The sequence below is a fragment of the Enhydra lutris genome, unplaced genomic scaffold, assembly GCF_002288905.1.
Source record: "Enhydra lutris kenyoni isolate GAN:26980312 unplaced genomic scaffold, ASM228890v2 scaffoldscaffold20, whole genome shotgun sequence".
Lineage (NCBI taxonomy): Eukaryota > Metazoa > Chordata > Mammalia > Carnivora > Mustelidae > Enhydra > Enhydra lutris.
In genome coordinates this window covers 21191191-21204843 of record NW_019154104.1, presented here as the reverse complement: position 1 = coordinate 21204843, position 13653 = coordinate 21191191, and the positions used below count along the sequence as shown (strand labels likewise).

The 13653-nt window shown below is 51.4% G+C and overlaps 1 protein-coding gene across 1 annotated transcript in view; it reads left to right on the top strand.

Moving 5' to 3' along the window:
• Window positions 1–13061, top strand: part of LOC111148541 (regulator of G protein signaling 6) — a 541239-nt gene extending 528178 nt beyond the window's left edge. Inside the window, exons 18-19 of the mRNA XM_022505182.1 lie at window positions 4406–4472; window positions 12895–13061. Coding sequence (XP_022360890.1) covers window positions 4406–4472; window positions 12895–13061 — 234 coding nt within the window. The remainder of the gene's footprint in view (window positions 1–4405; window positions 4473–12894) is intronic.
• The last annotated feature ends 592 nt before the right edge of the window (window positions 13062–13653 follow it).

The window sequence follows — 13653 nt, the reverse complement described above, 5'->3', positions numbered from 1 at the left end:
ATAAAATTTCACAAGACAAAAATTTATGTTTAAAAAAATTCAGCCTCATAACTATAGTATGGCATTCATAGCCTTTGCTGTAATTCCTCAAAAGCAAGATGCAATTGCCTTAAAAGAAGCAGCAGCAGCAGCAGCAGCAGCTTTAGGCTATAATAACCAAAGTGGAATGACCAAAAGAGAAAAGTGTCGCACTGCTTTTGTGTTGTTCTAGACTGTGTTGAATCTTGGTTCTAAGCACCCCCCCCCCAAGCAATTTGTCAGGAACTTGGACAATCCAGGGAAAATTTGGAAGAGAGTAGCTGGCGAAGCCATGTGAGGTGGGATAGAGATGCCTAGCCCCTCAGGAGACTAGCTACCCATCAGGAGATCTATTTGTGTCTGTCTTCCACAGTAAGTCGGCCTTTCTGGGTAGTTTCAGCCAAACCTAGGAGAAATGGGTAGAAGATACAGGGAGGGCCACCCTGCTGGAGAATAACAGTAGCAACTTCCCAACAGAGGGGTATGTCACCAGGAGGATCACCAAGCTCCCTGGAAAAATGGAGAAGCCAAAGGTATCGTAAAGCGGGCTTCTTCATTGGAATCTATCTTTTTTTTTTTTTTTTTTTTTTAAAGAGAGAGAGAGGGAGAAATGTGGGGGAGGAGCAGAAGGAGAGGGAAGGAGAAAATCTTACGCAGCCTCCATGCCCAGAGTGTCAAAGCCCAATGCTGGGCTAGAGCTCATGACCTCGAGATCACGACCTAAGCAGAAATCAAGAGTCAGCTGCTCAGCCGACCAAGCCACCCAGGTGCCCCTCGAGCCTCTATTTTAGCTGGAATCCTCTGGTGCGTTAAGTATTTGTTAAATGGATCCTACTACTATTATTCTATGGTTTCTAAATAAGCCTTAGAAAAGAAAGTGGATCATATGGAGGGAGTTTGCTGAGATTGGAGGAGAGGGATCCAAGAGTCAGATTAGCCTCTGGAGGCCTTGAGGGAGAAAAAGCCAGATGATGACACAGGCCAAGCAAGGGAAACTGTCAGAGAGTGGAATTACTGCCTTTCACATGTCATCCTAGCCTTTTGTTTTGTTGGGTGGTTTTTTGTTTGTTTTTTTTTTTTAAGTCAATCGAGGCTGCTGCAGCTGAGCTCTGGCAAGAGGGCTCTCTCCCTGAATGCCTGAAAGGAGGTCAGTGAGCAGAGGACACAGGCACCCGCTGGCCCAGAGCAGCTGAGTGACAATGGTACAGTCAGGCCGAGCACAGCCAGGGTGGGCTTGCGCATGGGGGACCCTGGCTCTGAGTTGGAGAGAGCTTGGCCTGTCCTCCTTCCCATCCAGAAAGGGTGCTTTTCTGAAAACAGCAAAGATGAGAAAGCCAGGTGCCTTTCACCCAATGCTAATAGTAGATTTCAGGTGGGCAAGCTGGTTCCAGCCCCCTCTCCACGTGGCCATGAGCAGAACTCGCTCCCCAAGGCCTCAGACCAGGGAGAAACTACCCTTCTGGGGCCCCCTCCTCCTGGGCTCTGCCTGGAGGACTTCTCTAAAGCCCAACTCCGGGGAAGGAAGGGCTCTCGTGTCACATTCTTTCCAGCTGTCCTAAAGACCAGCACAATTGCAAATGACACTCCCTCTTCTCCCAGGCTTTATCGGGGCTGCTTTCAACTCATCATGGGATTGTATAATTATGGTGATTACAGCTTATGGCTTTTTTCCTCTCCTCATCTCTTGCTTTCAGATTCTTTGAGGTCTCTCATTAAACATGGCGATCCCCGTAAAGTCAGCAGAGTTTTAATAAGACATCTTTTAAAGCTAAAGAAAACCCACTTAGGGTTGATTGGTACTATGTTCCCTCAGACAGTCCTTTAAAACTCTGTCAGGCACCATTGGGACCCAAATAGAAGAGGTGGAGGGGGAAAGGTAGGGGGATCCGGAAGGCACTCATGCTTTTTCACGGGGTTGGAGAACATTCCATGCCATGCCCCTGGCCTTTCTCATTTGCACCAAGAGCAGTATGTATCTGAACCCTCATGTCCAATGGAACTGTCAAACAAGGGTAGAAGGCCTGGCCTTTAGATCATAACAAATTAAGTTGGAACATAGAGCTAGAGCAGTCAGAACAAAACCCAACCCAAACTTGTCATCTGCAGCAAAAGTAGAGAGGAAGTCCTGATGGGTTTTCTGTCCTGGATGATACTGGAAGGTTCTGGGGCATCCATTTTTCTAAATATGTAGAGGAGTCAACCATTGGCATTTGTGAGTGATAGCCACGCAGGGATCCTATACTTGATGGCGGTTTCCTTGATAATGACACAGCTCCAGAGCCCGTCATTTGCTACCTCTCAATGGTAGCTTTTCCTAAATTGTTTCTAGATCTGTGGGACGTTATGGGAAGGATCACCAGGAAGAAGTGCAGGTGCAGTGCTCTTCTGCACCTGGTGCAGGTGCAGCTTTGCTCAGGTTTCGTGTCAGGGTCCTCTTCCTCTCCACCTTCCCCAGGACCACATGAGGAAGCATAGCGAGGTGCCCCTTGCCCCTGCCTGCTTTGAGAGGCTCCTCGTGGCTACTGCCCAGAGTTGTCCAGAACACTCCTGACCCCGGCTGTAGCAGGGAGTCACATCTGGGCTGTGCCTGCGCAGTGCCAGCCATCCAGAGCCAAATGTTAAAACTTGGCAGCGACATTTCCAACTGCGACCACCTGTTCACCTTGCCCCAAGAACAATGTCCCTTTGGTGCCGCTCGGAATGCAGAAAGGCAGGCTGGGTTAGAGATGGACAGTCCCGGCTGACTCCTGTCTGTCCGCCTGAGATTGGCGTAAGACCCCAGGGGAGCCGCTCACTTGGCCGGCGGGTGTAACACAGCCCCAGCCTACTGCACACAGCGGATGCTGGCGCTGAATGAGGGTGTAATAGTAGTCCCTGACATTTCTGGGGGGCTCACAGTGCTCTACTGTGGGTGTCTGCACCACGCTGAGCTTGGCCAGCTAGGACTCTGGTTCTATGTCAGCTCTACTGCTTAGCAGCTTCTCTAAGGCTCGGTTTCCTCATCTGTAGAGGGGAGATAAGAGTAAATAATTAAGTGGGGGAAAAATACACCCGATGCTTAGCAGAGTGGGTGCTTAGCAGAATGTTGGTAGCATATGTGCTCAAGGGGAACTCTTCCCATTACTATTTTCATTGTTACATTTTTGTTCATCCCCGCCCCCACCCCCTGTTTAGCTCGTATTACCTTACTTAATTTCCCAGAGTATTCTCTGAGTAGGTATCGCTCTATTTCTTTTACAATCAAGGGCAACTACGTGTGTATCTCATATATGACAGTGTATGCTAGATGCATCCAATTGCCACAGTGACCAGCTCATAGAATGACTTGATATTTCGTAGCTCTTATTACTGGCTTGTTTTTAAAGTCCAGAGCCAGTTTCTCTGCTTTCCCTGAGAACGGAGGGACCGAAGTGACTGGCAAACCAGCTTCTGCCCTATAGTCAGTTTCTTGGGGGCCCCCTAAGCACCTCCCAGGAGGCCATGAGAGCTGTGTGGTGCGGGGAGTGGTGAGAGCCACCTAGAAATTGTTGCATCCATTGTCAGGACCTGGCATTTGCCACCCCCCACCCCCACCGAAGTGCACAACCCCTGAAACACCTCCTGCTTCCAGACATGGATCAGGAGTGGTTCTTCCCATAAGAACGTGAAATGCAGTCCTCCAGATGTAGCATTCCACTCAACAGAAGCCTCGTTCCCAGAAACCCTCACCTCTCCGCTGTCTGCCCGTCTGCAGCCGCTCTGAGCACCCAACCTCACCGAGTCTGGTCGCTCCATCTGCCAGATAAACAAAGGCTTGGATTTTTTTCAGCCACACACTACAAAGTGGGGTTGTCGGAGGAGTCAGAAGCAAGTGGCAGGGGATGCTTTGAAATCCCTCCTAAACCAGATCCCCGGGGTACATGCTTCTTCAGCTTGTAGTATCGACAGACACCGAAGCGAGGCCATTTCCACTGACACGAATGGCTTCTTCCGGGGGAGAATCCGGGTTTTACATATGTATCTTTAAGTAACTGCTTGAAGTTTGCGGTGTTTGTCAAAGATCGGCATTTTAGGAGCCTGATAGAAAGCTCTGCAGCCAATCACATGGTTGCTTATGCAGCTTGCACGAGATGCTTCTATGAGCGCCTGTGCCGCAAACACGCACACGAGCGTGCCCCCCGCTGTCCGCACAGGTGCCTGCGCGGCCTGCCTGCCCGGGCCTCTGCATTCAGTGTATGGGACGTGAGTAACATACGCTGCCGCCTTGCATGTGCCTCTGCGCATGCGTTGCATGCCCGTTGCAGCCGTGCGCATGTCTGGGCAGGGGCCACCCGAAAGCCGCAGGTATTCATGGTTTCAGCTGGATAAGTTATTCTTCACTTCCCTTCCTAAAAACACAATTGCCTAGTGCTGCTGGCGCAGAGTCAGAATGGCCGCTGCATTTCACCCCCGAGGTGGCTTCCTTCCAGCAGTGGGTGAGTGATCCCGGCGTCCGCACTCTCTAACCTTTTTTGGGATCCTTCTGCACAGAAGGTGCTCCAAAATCCGGAAGAGATGATCTGTTTGTCCGTGGCCTTGTCTCTGCCCATCACTCTCGTTCCCACACCCTCGTTCCACGAACAATCAGCAGTACCTACTTTTTGGTGTCCCCATTATTTTTTTTTTTTTTTTTTTTTGCATCCATAGTTTTTTCTTCATAAGAGGCAAGGAGCCAGGGGTCCCGAAATGACGCTAAGATGTAAGTCCCTTGTCCCAGAGGCAATGCGCAAATAACGTCTTTAGGTACTGATCGCTTCTCCTGGGCCCCTAGCAAAACGGGAGAGAAATGCTCACTACCTTCCACAATGCTTTTAAATCCAACAGCAGCATCCTTAGGCTTACGGTTCCCACAACCTTCCTCTGTGGCCCAGGGCCAAGTCCTGCGGGAAACTTGCAAATCTCACATTTCTACATACTAGACCATCAGGGGAGAAGAAAGCTGGGTGAGCACCTATCCTCTGTTCCACGGGCGCAAAAAGCTTTACAACAACAGATAAAAAGGGTTCTTAGGGAAGAAGGTTCCCATCCATTGACCCAAGTTTCTATCAAGAGATCTCTGAAAATGCTGCTTGACGGATCCCCTGATGCACTCTTTCAGGTCAGAAATACATGTGTGATAAATGCCTGTTGTGGCGTGTTCCTGGTGGTAGGGAAGAAAGAAAACTAAGTAGTCCTCCCTTGCCTTTGTGTCCAAACGGACATGGACATTCATGGAAAGATTATGCTTTGGGGTGGGGGGAGGCAGTCATCATGTTGACTGCCTGTGCCTTCTAGGCTCTGCTTTGGAAGCTGGCTTAACCATGGACCCCAACCTATGGATGAATTTTGGGTGACCGTGTGTGTAGGAGAGGAAAAGTGCCCTTGGGAGGTGGAGTTAGAGTCCCATGGTTCTGCAGAAGAGTCACATGCTGCCCGGCAGATGATTCCTCCTGCTGTCTCTTCCACTAAACTTCAGTGGCACTCTCCCCTGGAGCCATGGCCAAGGGTCACTTGAACGTCCTACTTGGAAAAAAGCATCATGTCGTTACTAGTAGCAACACGGCCATGTCCCTGTTTCCTCCAGTCTTTTGACCATTGCCTAATTTGGAGTGAACCAGAACTAAGATCCTAAAGTGCATCTGGGAGGGACGGAGGAACAGGGAAGAGGAAGGCATTGCATGGGCTAAAAGAAGACATACTACTGAGGGATCTCACAAGTGAAATGCCCACCTCCACTCCACTCCTGAACCCCCAAAAAGCTTCCCTGCAGGCTGAGTATACAGAGAGCACCATGGTTTTTCAGTCAGAACCAGAGGAAGGACGGATGGAGATCTGATATGAAAGGTGGGAGGCATTTCCCCTGCACAGGAAGAACACAGGCAAGGTGGAAATGCACGGCTTGGGAAGGAAGCTGGGGGATCAGTGCCTGGGCAGTGGGCCACCAGCGTAGGGCACAGCTGCTCTTCCCTTGTCATTTCTGGCGTGCCTGCCTGTTCTAGATTTGTCCCTGCATAGCTGGGGGACGTGGAGGAAGCTGTCCCACCACCCACCAAAACTAACAGGCAGAGGCTGGCCATTGCAAAGAGCCCCAGAAGTGATGAGCCGGATGGAGGGTAGGAGTCAGAGGGCTAGGCACACCACCCACAGAGGACTTCTCCAGCCCCCTGATTTGGGCACTTGGTTCTAATTGGAATTGGTTCTAATTAGAGTAAGGCAGCTCTGGCTGCCCCTCCTTAGAAAGGTAAACATTACACCTGCTTCTCTCCTCCGTGGGACAGTTGCTATGGAGACCCTAGAGGCAGCAGCACCAATAACATGAGAGCACAAAGAGAAGTGGTAGCATCACTTGGCCTGTCCAGCAGGTGCACCTTAAAGCCACGTGCCCCAGGCAGTGGTGATGGGTGCCCCAGCTCGGTGCAGCAGCCGGGCTCTCTTTGCCAGGCTTGCCGGCCAGAAGGTGGCGCCTTCTCTCTCAGGAGTCCCAAATGTGAGGAAGGGAAGAATGTCAGGCAGAGCAGAAATGCTTGAGATGGTCTCAGGCATGCCCAGGGGTGGAAGCTTCTTTCTCAGTGAGGTTGAGAAAATCTCCCTGGGCTGCCCAAAGAGATGGCCTAGTGGAGATGGGCATGGAGGAGTCACTAGTCTCTGAGCGTTTCCATGTGCCTCCTTCCTTGAGAGTGAGGGCTGCATACAAAGTAGAAAGTGTATGGCTCATGGAGGCCGACCCACTTCTCTCTGCCACTGGCCAGCTGTATGCTCTCAGGCAAGGGACTCAAACTCTGTTTGAGCCTGTTTCTTCATCTGTCCTGACGTAATACATCCTAAGACTTTAACCTAAGGTGTCTCAAGACTTTAGATTGGCAAGGAGAGTGGGAACATTAACACAAGTGTCTAGGCAATGCCTAGTGTGTTTGACCCACAATAATTGTTCAATGTTCGGTCAACAGGTGGCTGTTAGTAACTGTCCTCAGTAGCTAACCTGTACCCCTGATAATGGGCCTATCCCTACCCTGTCACCATCAAGGTCTGCGCTAATTGAAGAGAAAGGAGTGCACCTGGGATCCTGACGCCAGCCCACCAAGCAGGGATAAGAAATTCACAGAGAAGGTCCCTAGGAGATAGATAAGGGATAGGTTGGTCCTTTCACATTTAGTATAGTTAGGAGCGCTGGAAACTCACATTTCTAAATTAAAAAATAAACATTTTTAAGGAAAAATTAAAATCACTGGTAGCTGCCAATATAGGCTAGAGTAAGTTTTCTGCTAACAGTCCCAGTGACCGTTTATGGGAATTGTTTTCAGAAGATATGACTACTGGTAGATTCCATAGGCCCGCCATTTCCTTGGCAAAATTCAGTGGTTTATACCGCTGGACCTAAGATAGAGACCTGTTTCAAAAGAATCCGTTATTTTTATTATGATGATATTCATTCTTTTTTAACAGGTTTACATGTACAGGGATGAATATTAATTCTTCAGCCAGTGGATTTTTTTTTTAATGATTCAATTTTCACCTGTTCCTTGACTTTTTTTATTTGAGTGTTTGTTTTATGTTTGTGGTATCTTATTTTTGAAAGTCAAATAGAATATTTTAAAGCCAGATAAAATGCCCTTCAGCTCCTGAGAGAGATCAGAAAGCTTTGCAAGGACCCAGGAGTAATACAGACCCCAGGAATGGATTTTGCCACCGGCTCCAGCCCCCCACTACTGAGGAGTGAGGAAGCCAGAAGCACCCTCCCCTCCTCCCTGTGCAGCTCTGGCCTAGCCCTGCTGTGGATTAGCAGTGTGTGAGCTTTGGCTAGTCCCAAGACCAGGTTTTCCCCCTTTCATTTGCCCCACCTTGCATGAGGTTCAACAGAGGGCGAGTGGATGAGAGATGGAGAGTTGAGATTTTTGAAACTCTTCTGTATTAAGGATGGATTTTCCTGCCAATCTTCTGCCAACTTTGAAAACCTCTACACCCCAAGCAAGTAGGCACTCTTTCCCCAGCTTGAAACACCATTGAGAAAGAGGATGTCACAGAATTCCTTATAGGCCCTTTTGAAATCATTCCTTTTGTTTTGCTCTGTGGAAAAGGGGCGCCAGGGGTCACCAACCTCCAGAGAAGTCACTCTATGAACTCAGACAGGTTCTTGATTTCTCCCCTCCTGCCAAACCCAAGCCAGGACCCTTACCTTCCCACCTGGCTCTTAGGCTCCTGACTGCTCTCCTTAGCAAGGCCACCCGGGCCTGTGATCACAAGCTCACCCATCATTTATGAACCCGAGCATCATCTACTCATGGGTGTCCTTCAGTCTCCTTCTGAGGATGGCTCATCTCTGTAGCCTCCACTTCTTGCCCACTAAGGTCATTTGGTGAGCCCCATTCAGCAAAACCCGATTTTCATTAATAAGGATGAAAAATGCCTGTATCACAACAAGGTGATCCGTTTGGATCAACGCACTAGGCACAGTGTTCCAAATTAGTCCTATTGCAAGTTCCAGTTCCTCTCGCAGAGGAGCCGGGTTTCTCCTACACTGGAGGAGGAAGCATTGGATTGAGCCAAAAGGCAAATTCATGGGGCCAGCCACTGAAAGGGAGTAAGGAGTGAGAAACTTCAAAGGAGAGATGTGATGGATTTTTTTCCCCTAATCTTTTCTTTTTCTTTTGACGGTAATTCCAGATAGCAGAAGGAACAGATCTGAAATGTGTGGTCCAGTGAATTTAACAAATCTGTGTACCAGTGTCACCTACGCCCCATGACTCTGGAAAGTAACCTCATGGACTTAGACTGGGTGGACCTGAGATCTGTAACTTTGGTCTTAGATCACCTGGGCAAATCAGCCTGAGAATCCCATCAGCAGCTCAGATATCTTTACTCCCTTAGAATTGGAAAGAGTCCTGCCTGAGTCCCTAGCGCTTGGCTCTGCTGCCCCCAAAATGCCACCTAACCCCCCAGGTTACTCTCTGAGCCACAGCCCTCCTCCCAGCCAAAGAGTGTAGCATCAGTGACCCAGGTAAGTAAGTGGCGAAAGCTCTTGGTACCCCGGGTCGTGCATGCTTTGTTGATTAACATCTGGAAGTGCGACGCACAGAGCCATAGCATGTCAAGCAGCATGTCGATTTCTCTTAAAGCACTGCACAAAAGGGAGCCATTCCTTTTGTGCATTTCCTTTTAGAAACAAAGGATTCCATGACCACCTTCTTCCAGGCTTCTAGCCATCAAGATGGCCACAGAGCTGAAGTGATTAGTCAGGGTGGAGGGTGGTTGTGTGTGAACCCAGGCCATGAAATTGAAGGATCCTGATTCTCTTGGATTAACTTCCCCAAACGTCTCAAAGGTGAAAAGCACTTTGTCTGTATGCAAAGCTTTGGTGTCTCTGGAATGTACCTTCTGCAGTTCAGTTCTTAATCACTGTGTATTTTTCAACTGGGACAAAGGCTGCCTGCTAATAGCATTTTCAACCACCTTCAGCTGCCTCACTCAGCTACGCCAAGGCCTCAGGCGGAGTTCCCTGGTACCATGATCCGTTCCCAACTGACCGGCACTGGGGAGCATCACACATTCAGACCCTGAGACAATGGCTTCCCCTGTAACTGTACAAGATGCTGGGTGGAAGTAGAATTTCCCCTGCCCTTCCTGTTTCCTACAGGATCATCCAATGAGGCAAGGGAGGGGGTGAAGAAGAGGGAGGAAAGGGCCCAAGAGGGTGCAGCGCAGGAGCTCTCCTCTCTGGAAAGAGCAGGGAGCTCAGGGGCTCCCAGCAAGCCCTAGCAGCACAGACCCTGGGGTAGCTCATCTCCGAACACAGGTAGCCTCTGCTGTCAGATTTCTCTTTGATCCCTGAAAATTCCAGGAGCCTCAGCTCTTCAGAAGAGAGGCAGTTGCTGAGCCAGTGTGATTGCAGGATTTCTTCCCCAAAGCCCGAGGCCAGGCATCTAGCCATGCCTGTGTCCTGCATGAATAACCACCTTCCAGCCCCACGCGGGAGGTCACTGAGTAGCGGACAGATTGCAGTTGGACTGAGCTGCCCCCTGAGCGGACCTGAAACCTCACGACCTCCTTTAGCAGCAGAACTGACATTTGAAAAATGTGTGTGTGCAGGGGTGGGGGGAGGGAGACAGAAATGCCAAGGAACACCACCTGGATTGCTGAGAGGCTGGGAACAATCTCAGGGCAAGTGCTCTAGGCTGGTCTCCGAAGTCCTGAGAGATGGAAGCAGCTGGGGGGGAGGGGAGGGGAAGGCATTGAGGGCAGCCGCAGAGCTGAGAGGCTGAGCTCCAGGACTCAAGCAGGAGGACGTTAATTAGCGCCCCCAAGCCCAACACAGCCTCTTCTACAGAACAGGGAGGGGTGGAAGGTGGGGGACCTCAGGACCAAAGGCACCTAAAACAGATAGGCAGTCCCGTAATAATCCAGATATAGAACCTTCAGCCTTGCTTACCCTACAGCCCCTCTCCAGCCAAAATGATCTCACTAATGAGGACAAAGCCGTAATGAGGGTTTGGATGCCTGGTAAACGTCACCTGCTTTGTTTCTGGGCTCTTCACATACACACTCACAATTGACTGCTATCTGGGGGCTTTAGTGATTTTTTTTCACATCCGCCAGCTCAGTCAGACCCGAATACCATGGGTGGCCAAGCCAAAAGATACACATTTAGTGACCCAAGATGTCATTTGTTGCCCTGGTGGAAAACAGACAGAAGGGGAAGGGGAGGAGCCAGTATTTGGCGTGCAGTAACTGCAGAAATAAGGGGCACCGAGAGGCGAGTGGAATCCCGCAGTGCCTTTCACATGAGCAGGGATGGACATGGGTGAAGGGGGCCGGGGGAGGTTTGTTAGAACTCTCGGACCGGGAGGCCCCTAGACTCATCAGCTCCACATTTCCCCCCCGAGAGGACCTCACACACACATCCCGGCACTTCCTGCCTTCAGAGCTGCACCAAGGAGGCAGATGAACCAACAGGATGACAAATGCCTCGAGCTCCATCTAAGAAAGGGCAGTCAAGGAGAGCACCAGCCATGTCTGTGCCTTAGACTCCAGGGCTGGACAAAGTCCTTGAAGGTCAGCCTCTGCCAGCTGCGAGCTCTTGTCCTATCTAACCCACTCTCCACAGAGGAATAGCCACCTAGCTTTTAGTGACTTGCAAAGACTGGCACTGTAACCCTCTAGGATTAAAAAACTCTGATTAAAAACATCCTTAGCCTGATATAAATGTACCCTGCTGCTGGCTGAGTTTAGTGTTATTTGAAGACGCAGACAAGGTTGCCACTGGGGAGACTTTGTGTGTGTGTGTATGCGTGTGTGTTTAAAACAGGGGAGCAAAAAGGAAGTTTGGTCCCACTGGTGAAAATGAGGAGTGAAATACTAGGGAAATAGAGCAAGGGGACGTCCACGCAGACTTTCCGACAGCTCCCGGGGGCGGTTCCGTTTCTGGACGAGCTCCCGTGCGTGCCACTGGAATTCTCAAAGTCAAGCTGGCGTGTCCCTCTGTGGAGAGCTAAGCCAGAGGACACGTTGTCTTGCATCCAGCAAACTCACAGCCCTTGTTCATTCACTAGATCTACCCATTATCCATCAATTCATCAATCAGCCGGTTTATTGAGTACTCTACCAGGCTTCACAAACCTGATCAATTTCTTTTAATTACATCCAGCTTGCACGCGGCCAAGCCCAGTAAACAAGATGAGCCCCACGCCCCACTTGGAAATGAACACGAGGGACCGCTGGCCCTTGCGGCCTCTCAGTACCAAACACCGCAGCCCATGCCGATGAGGACACGTGCTCCCCTTCTCAGATGGCAACAGTGTCGCCGGCCGGCTGTCAGTAATAGCATGGGTTTTGAGTATTTTCTCAGACACAGTGATCAGTCTGCTCGGATCCAGCCAGGCTCTCCTCTAGACCCCTGTCCGATGTTCTGGCTTCCTTTAGAGGGTGAGCAGGGAACGGGCACAGGCTGCGTCAAGGGGAAAAAGCAGAATGATGGAGACTCGGTCATTCTCCTCATCCATCCTTGTGGTGCCCAATCCCCCTTCAGAGGCTCCTCGGCCACTTTCTCCCAGCACACAAGTCACTGGCCTCTGCCAGGATCTCAGTGCCTCAAGCACCAGGATATGGTCCCATTTAGTTTTTTTCCTTTTCAAGACCTTCTGTATGGGTGGCAAGTGAAGGGCTGGTAGAGGTCCCTGTGGGAAGTCATCAAACTCCTTCCCCGCACAGGGAGCCAGGAACACAGGCCACAGCAGGAGTGTGTTGCCCTGGGGCCTGTGGGAACCCCCGATCCCCAGCCCAGACTCCCAGCCTTGGCACAGGCCCCTGTATTTCCTCAGTCCCAGAACCGGTGGCAAGCCTGTGTCTCTCCCAAAAAGGTCTCCATCCTGCCTTTCAGACAGGATCCCAGGTTGTCTGCATTCTTCTGCATTCACACATCTCCTGCATCCTTAAGACTGGTTCACTCATAGCTTCTAGTCACCCAGACCCAACCATCACTTGTGTGGGTCAACCCACCCTCCCCGATCTTACTCCCCAGTCCACGCTCCTTCCTCCCTTGAATCAAATTAAGTGCAGGGTCAGCCCACAAGCATTAGGAGACACTCTACTTACGAGTGAAAATGCCTCCTTTTGGGGTAAGTAAAATTCCCACACCCCAAAAAGAGTACCAGCAACACACCTTCACGCCCTACCTGCCTCCCAGAGGCCTGGTGGTTCCGGCTGTCTGCTGTCAGGGCTCCTGAGCCCAGAGATCAACAGGGTCAGTTAGCGAAGTCCTTTGGCCTCTGTGGCTCTTGCAGCAATTAATTCACCTGTCTGGCTCTCTGTCTCTGTCTCTGTCCCTGTCTGTGTGTGTGTGTGCACCTGCGCGCCTGTGCGTGCCAACTCTGTCGCCTGTCTCTGCAGGGAAAGTCGCTGGCGGGCAAGCGGCTCACCGGCCTGATGCAGTCCTCCTGACGGTGCCCACCGCGGGGCCCGGGCCCGACGACCCCGCGGGCAGGCGGCGGCGCTCCACCTCCGCGGACAGAGTCTCCCTCCGAGGGGACCTGGTCACTGTGAAAGAGAAGGAGTGAGGGCGAGGACGGGCAGCAGAGGGGAGACTCAGTGGGTGACTGGGGACACCGTAGAGAACGAGTCCACAGAGCCTGGGCTCGGCCCTGCAGAGGCCCCCGTTTACAACCCTCTCTTCCTTGTACAGTTGTGCGCCGACGCCCGGTTCTCGAGGAGGTCCCGGGCCCTAACTCATTCGGGGCACGTTACCTCGTGGGGCTCCTGTCATGACTATCACTTGAGATTATAATCTTAATACCGTCACTCTTCCCTCTGTCTGGGGGGAGCGCGCCTTCCGGCACCTGCAAGGGGGACCGGCTGGCCCTGAGCACATCCAGTATTATGCCCCGCTCCCCCCCGTAGTGACAGCCACTGTGTCCTGATGGCCCCCTGCGTCACCCCATGTCTGTGTAAGGCTCCGCAGCGCGACACGTCTCCGCCGTGGCTACAGTGGTGAGCAAACTCACGGCTTGCCTCACCACCAGTTCTTTCGGCCCCCCCAGGCCCGCTCTGCAAGAGGCCCCCACGGGCGTGGGGCTGCCCTCGGGTCCTGTCACGCGCCTCAGGGGTCCCACACCAGAGGAAGCACCGGTGTCCACGAAAGAGCTCGTGGTT